A 5,837-nucleotide genomic window follows, 5' to 3' on the forward strand; every position below is an offset into this window, starting at 1 on the left:
CTATCAATTTCCTTCCTGTTTTTACGTGACTGGTATATGTGTTTGATGTGCATGCTTCTTTGAGCTTAAAATTATTTCGAAAAATTTTCCTGTTCCTCAATTCCTAGTTGTTCTTCCTTGCTCGGCCTCACAATCGATCATAGATATAATCCAATTAAAACTCGTTGTCGTCCCATACTGCAGTTAGATTTCAAACCTAACTGAAAAACGAATCAGTCTTATCAGTTCTAGAGAGTACGTGCCAAAAAGACCCAACAACCTTAATACTCTGCAACGTTAACGTCCATACAAATCACTTCAGGCGATAAATACCAATACAAAAAAAACTCTCTTCCACACATACACTTGCGGACCAAAGACCAATACTGCTTGCTGCCTCCCCAAAAAAGGCGCAATATTATAACACATTAAAAATATTTTCAGTCAGCGCCAGGATCTACCAATACTATGACAAAAACGCACAAAAACTGAAATTTAAAAACCCACCCTTAATCTAAAAATGATCAGATGTTAGTTTTCCCAAATGATAGAGAAAGAGAATGGTGGGGTATCTACGGTACGGCAAAGGCGATCAAAACAGACTGTAACACCCAACAAGAACGCCTAAGGGATGAAAAGTCAATGTGCCAGGGATTTTGAGTGTGTGTGTGTGAGTGACGGAGGCCTTGGTGTGGGTATCTTTGAGTGTGTGTGCTCGTAATAAAGCACCTTTTAGGGGGAGAGGAGAGTTGGATTTAATACCAAGCTGAGAGTAGACAATAAGAATGAAGTGGTGTTTTTGCCGTTTTTGGTTGAATAGTTGAATGCTGCTGCTGCGGCTAGCTCGGCATTGTGGCTGTGCGACTGCGCCCTGTGCCTCAAAACAATTGATATATTACACAAAAGGTATGCTTTATGGAGAGTAGGGAATTTTGTTGTTGCAGTGGCTCTGTCGCCACCGCTGCCGCCTGCCTCTGCTGCTGTTGTTTCGCTTCATTGTTTTGGTTATTGCCATCCACAACCATCAGTCAGTCATTCAGCCAGCCAGTCTGATATACAACATTCTGAAGTCATTTCCGTTGGTAGGACGTTTGTTGCAAGAGACGCCCCATGACATTTCATTACGAGACATCGGGCACGCGACACACCATAAAAACGCAGCTGCTATAGAACCAAACGTCCGACAGACAGACATACAGCTAGCAAGTCATAGCTATTTTCCTTTGAAAAGAAAACTCCTGTAAAATTACATGACACACCAGCAGTCAGTTTAACGGCATAGCTTCAAGTGACAACATCGTGAAGCGGGACAATTTTTGGAGACGATTTCCAATTCAAGAAAAACTATTTACAAATCCCCTGCCTCATCGACGAAGCTTTTTAATGAAAAGCTTCGCCTTCCATTCCATGGCCACCTTGGGTGTATTGAATTATAATTTGCCACCAGGATTAACCATGAACATGAATAACAACAGCAATAATTCTCAGCAAGGATCAACAATGCAGTCCAACAATTCCCCATTGACCATGGCGGGAAATACGAATAAAACTTTCAATAAAATCACAGTGCAAAATGTTCTGAGTGAAAATAATTCCAATGCCCTGAATATTGCCCAGGGTAATCCAAATGCCATTGTAAGGAAAATTAAAGATTTTGGTATGATTGGAACGGTGAATGGAGCAGGGAATGTTAATTCCCTCAATTTGAGTTGTAATCCTCGAAAAAGGCCTTTGAGTGAAAATAATAATAACAACAACAACAACAATTCCAATGATGAGAACAAATCCTGTGGAACTGCACGTAAAGAAAAGAAAACCTCTCCCGGGGCTAGCAAAAAACCCAAATTAAGCAAGGAGGAAAGGACTGCCCTGAGATTGGCCAAAAAGGCTGCCAAGGAAAATGCCGCCGTGGCCAAAGGTTCCCCACTTCCGCCCAATGGATTACCCATAAAAATTCCCGGTACCCCAGGAAGAAAAGGTCTACCTTTACCCCAGGCTGTGGCCCGGCGCAATGCGCGTGAACGTAATCGTGTGAAGCAGGTTAACAATGGTTTTGCCGCTCTGCGGGAACGTATCCCCGAGGAGGTGGCCGAGGCATTCGAGGCCCAAAGTACTTGTAAAAATAATGGCAAGAAGTTAAGTAAAGTGGAAACGCTACGCATGGCCGTGGAGTACATTCGATCCTTGGAACGCCTCTTGGGTTTTGATTTCCCCACCGGAGCGGCCCTCAACTCCACCTCTTCCAGTGGTGATGATAGCTTTTCCATGATTAAAGATGAATTCGATGCATATTCACCCAGTATGGATGAACATTATGATGACTCGCTGAGCCACTACGATTCCGAGGAATATTTTGTCCATCAACCCACAACACCAATGGCCAACACTAACCAACCTCCACCACCACCTTCGACAACTGCATCTCTGCCACCACACTGCCACAGTCCACCATCACAAATGGATAGCCTACCGAATATCACCTCGTTGAATGGCCTGCAGTACATCAGAATTCCAGGGACAAATACCTATCAATTATTGACCCCAGACATATTTGTTGGTAATGCGGCCTCTCCTCCCTCCTCCACCGTTGATGAAGAACATTTCCAGGCCTTAATTGACACTAATTGCAACAGTCCAGCGTCGTCACCATTGGCCACAACATCGAATACGTCATCACCGACAGCAACAACAACAGCGGGTGCACACGTTACAGCTGATGCCAATACGTCTTCTTCGTCGCCGACAACAATTAGGCCGCACATTAACCTGGACAGAACGGAAGCAGCACCTGTTTCGTCTTCCTTAACAAATACAAAGGGGTCAGTTAGTTTGTTATCGACTTCTTCACCATCATCTTCAAGAATATCGCCCGTGCCACAACACCAACTTCAACAACAACAACAACACCAAATGAATAACATGTTAACAACAACCCCCAGTACAGCTGAATGTGCAGTTAATAATGGAAATCAAGCGATATTACAAAGGGCAACACCTGCCAACTCCGCGGAACAGCAACAGCACCAAGAAATGCATGACTTACGGCAAACGTGTGCCGTTAACCCAACAAGAGTCTCAATGGAGACACAGTTAATTAAACAGGAATATGAAGAGCCAACAATTATCTATCAAAATCAACAGAGATCACCACACGGCCAACAACAACAGCAACAACTGTATATGGCAGCTCCATCCCACTCAATGGCCATGTCACCGCCCTTGGAGAGGCAAACCCCAAATTCCCAACAATTACCTCCATTTTTCCACAACACCAACAATCAAAACAACTTTTATCCCGGCCTAATGCAATTGAAAAAAGAATTCGATGAAGATCTTTTGGATGTGGCTCAAAATGTCAATGTCATGTCCGATGAATCAATGATCGAAAGCATTGATTGGTGGGAGGCCCACACACCCAAATCGGAAGTGTTGTAAATTCGGAAATATTAGTTTTTAATTTTATTTTTATAAATATTTGTATATATCACAACAACAAAGAAGTTAGTTATCCAAAGCAAAACAAACAAACAAACCAAATTGTATACCAACTTTAGAGGTTAGGTCCTTATTTTTAAATATTAATTTTTAAGGAAGACAAAAATACGACTTATTGGAAATTTATGTTTAAGGTAATATTTAGCCGTAAGACTTTTTTATTCTTTTGGGATAATGGTTTATATTACAAAAAAAAAATATTTGTTTTTATTAAGAAAATTTTTATAAAATAAAAATAAAAAAATAAAATGTTTAAAACGGAAATGATTATGTTTTTATTGAAAAAGCGCTCGGGTGTGCTTTGCATTACACATTATTTCGAAATTTTTTCTATGGGGATGATATAGTGAGATTCGCTTATAGTCCCTTACACATATAGCAGAATTCAAATATTGTCAAGAAAGAACTATAAAAAATCTTTCGGATATAAAAAAGTATAATATAGTATACCGGCGACCGGCGGAATGTTTTGAGAACTTCATACGGTACTATTTAATCGTAAATGACTGGTATAGGAGCATCAACGTACCGAAAATTACTTCAAAATGCCGAAAATTGTATTGTAATTTTATATGGAGTATATACCAAGAAATAGACCAGTATTAATATTTGCACAGTCAATTCGATTGAAAAATTTGATCAAGTCTCCAAAATACCGAATAAAGCGGAGCCCGTTCTATGATAGCCCCAAATTATCGACCAGTATTGATAGTTTTTTGGTAAGAAGACATTCAACCCAATGAGAATGTAAAATAACAAATTAGAGACAATTCCACTGTAAAACTAGCTTAAATCGAAATTTGGGGGCTACCCTATAATGTGGAGAACATTTGATCATTTTTAGTATAGACATTTTCTGCCCATTGAGAACCGTGCTTCTTTATATGGGCAAGGCTTTATATCTCCAATTGTCAGTTCAAAACCCTTAAAGAATAACCCTGGACCTTGGTTATGTGTCGTTTGCTAGAACCGCATTAATTTCTCTTCAAATTCGGTGATGTACGGACTACTACTTATCGACGAAAAAATATATTTCAAGAACTGAAGGGGCATTAAGGTCGATTGAAGATGTTGCTGAAAATGGGTTATCCAAAATTATATCATGTTCCTCCACAAAGGATCAATATTGTTATACCTTTCAGCACACTGTAGTACAGGGTATTATGTCTTTGTGCATATGTTTGTAACAGGCAAAAGGAAACGAGATAGACCCATGACTTTTTAAGTACAGTTCGCATTTATGATTCGAATTGGATTAAATTTGGCACAGCTCATTTATTTGGCCCAAGGACGAGCCCTATTGAAATTGGGAAAAATCGGTTCAGATTTAGATGAAATGGTGTAGTGTATCATATAGTCGGCCCTGCCCGACTTTACTACTTTCCTTACAGGTTATATATGTTATAATGCGAATGGAGTATCCGATTTGTTCCATTGAAGGATCGCAATAGATGGTGTACTTGTTTTTTATTACTGCATTTTGTACAATACGGAGCTAACTCACTTAAGCTGAGCTCTAGTGACTAATGTAACATCTGGCGTAATTTCCTGAACCATGATATAACTGATTGGAAAAAATTAACCAATATGAGCTCTACAGAACTGTCAGTCTCTAATATCCTCGAGTAGAGAACACTGCTCCAACCGGCTGGTGGAATGTTACGTTACATGCGAATGGACGTGATAAGGCCCAAGTATGAGAGAACTGATTTTTGATGTCAGTTAAATATATCGAACAAGAGGAGAGTACCACGATATTCAAAGGTTGATGTTGGACTCGAAACCCTAAAGCAGTAAATTTCAGACTAGAAGCACTTTCCAAGTTGGGAGTCATAATTATAGATTTCGGATGTATATTACCACAATAGAATAACACACCACATCCATACATTATAGGACTGAAGCAGAACATGCTGTGTAATAAAACTGTTTTGATGAGCCCCCGAATTATCGAAATCTTTCAATTCCACAACTACCGAACGAGTCCCTTTTCGACGGCATATGAGAAAGGTTAAATGTCTATATAGCTGTTTTTAGAAATACGAAAATTCCAAACTCACATTACCCAAATATTTTAGATGTAAATTACGATAGCTTACGTTAGTCGTTTCTGTAAGTCACTACTAGTTAAAACAAATTTAGAGTTATGAACAAATTGACCTCTTACGCAGACCTTTCAGAAGGAGACCCTCAAAACTGCTACATGGTGCCTCTTTATGACATCTGTGGACCATTTACAGGAGGAGGCGAAGATCTTACTCGTACATCGACAGACGAGACTATCATGTTGGAATCATACATACAACTATCCCATGTATAGGATTCACCCACCCAGGACTAACGTTACAAAGAAAATTCCTAGA

At 39.8% G+C, this 5,837-nt stretch overlaps 1 protein-coding gene across 1 annotated transcript; it reads left to right on the plus strand.

Moving 5' to 3' along the window:
• The first annotated feature begins 1,362 nt into the window (after positions 1 to 1,362).
• LOC133321093 (achaete-scute complex protein T8-like) lies at positions 1,363 to 3,414 on the plus strand. Its single transcript, XM_061530193.1, has one exon. The coding sequence runs from the start codon at positions 1,363 to 1,365 to the stop codon at positions 3,412 to 3,414; it is 2,052 nt and encodes a 683-aa protein (XP_061386177.1).
• Positions 3,415 to 5,837: the final 2,423 nt, after the last annotated feature.

The sequence above is a fragment of the Musca vetustissima genome, unplaced genomic scaffold (genome assembly GCF_032173495.1).
Source record: "Musca vetustissima isolate MV318-11 ecotype Yass unplaced genomic scaffold, APGP_CSIRO_Mvet_v1 utg211564, whole genome shotgun sequence".
NCBI lineage: Eukaryota > Metazoa > Arthropoda > Insecta > Diptera > Muscidae > Musca > Musca vetustissima.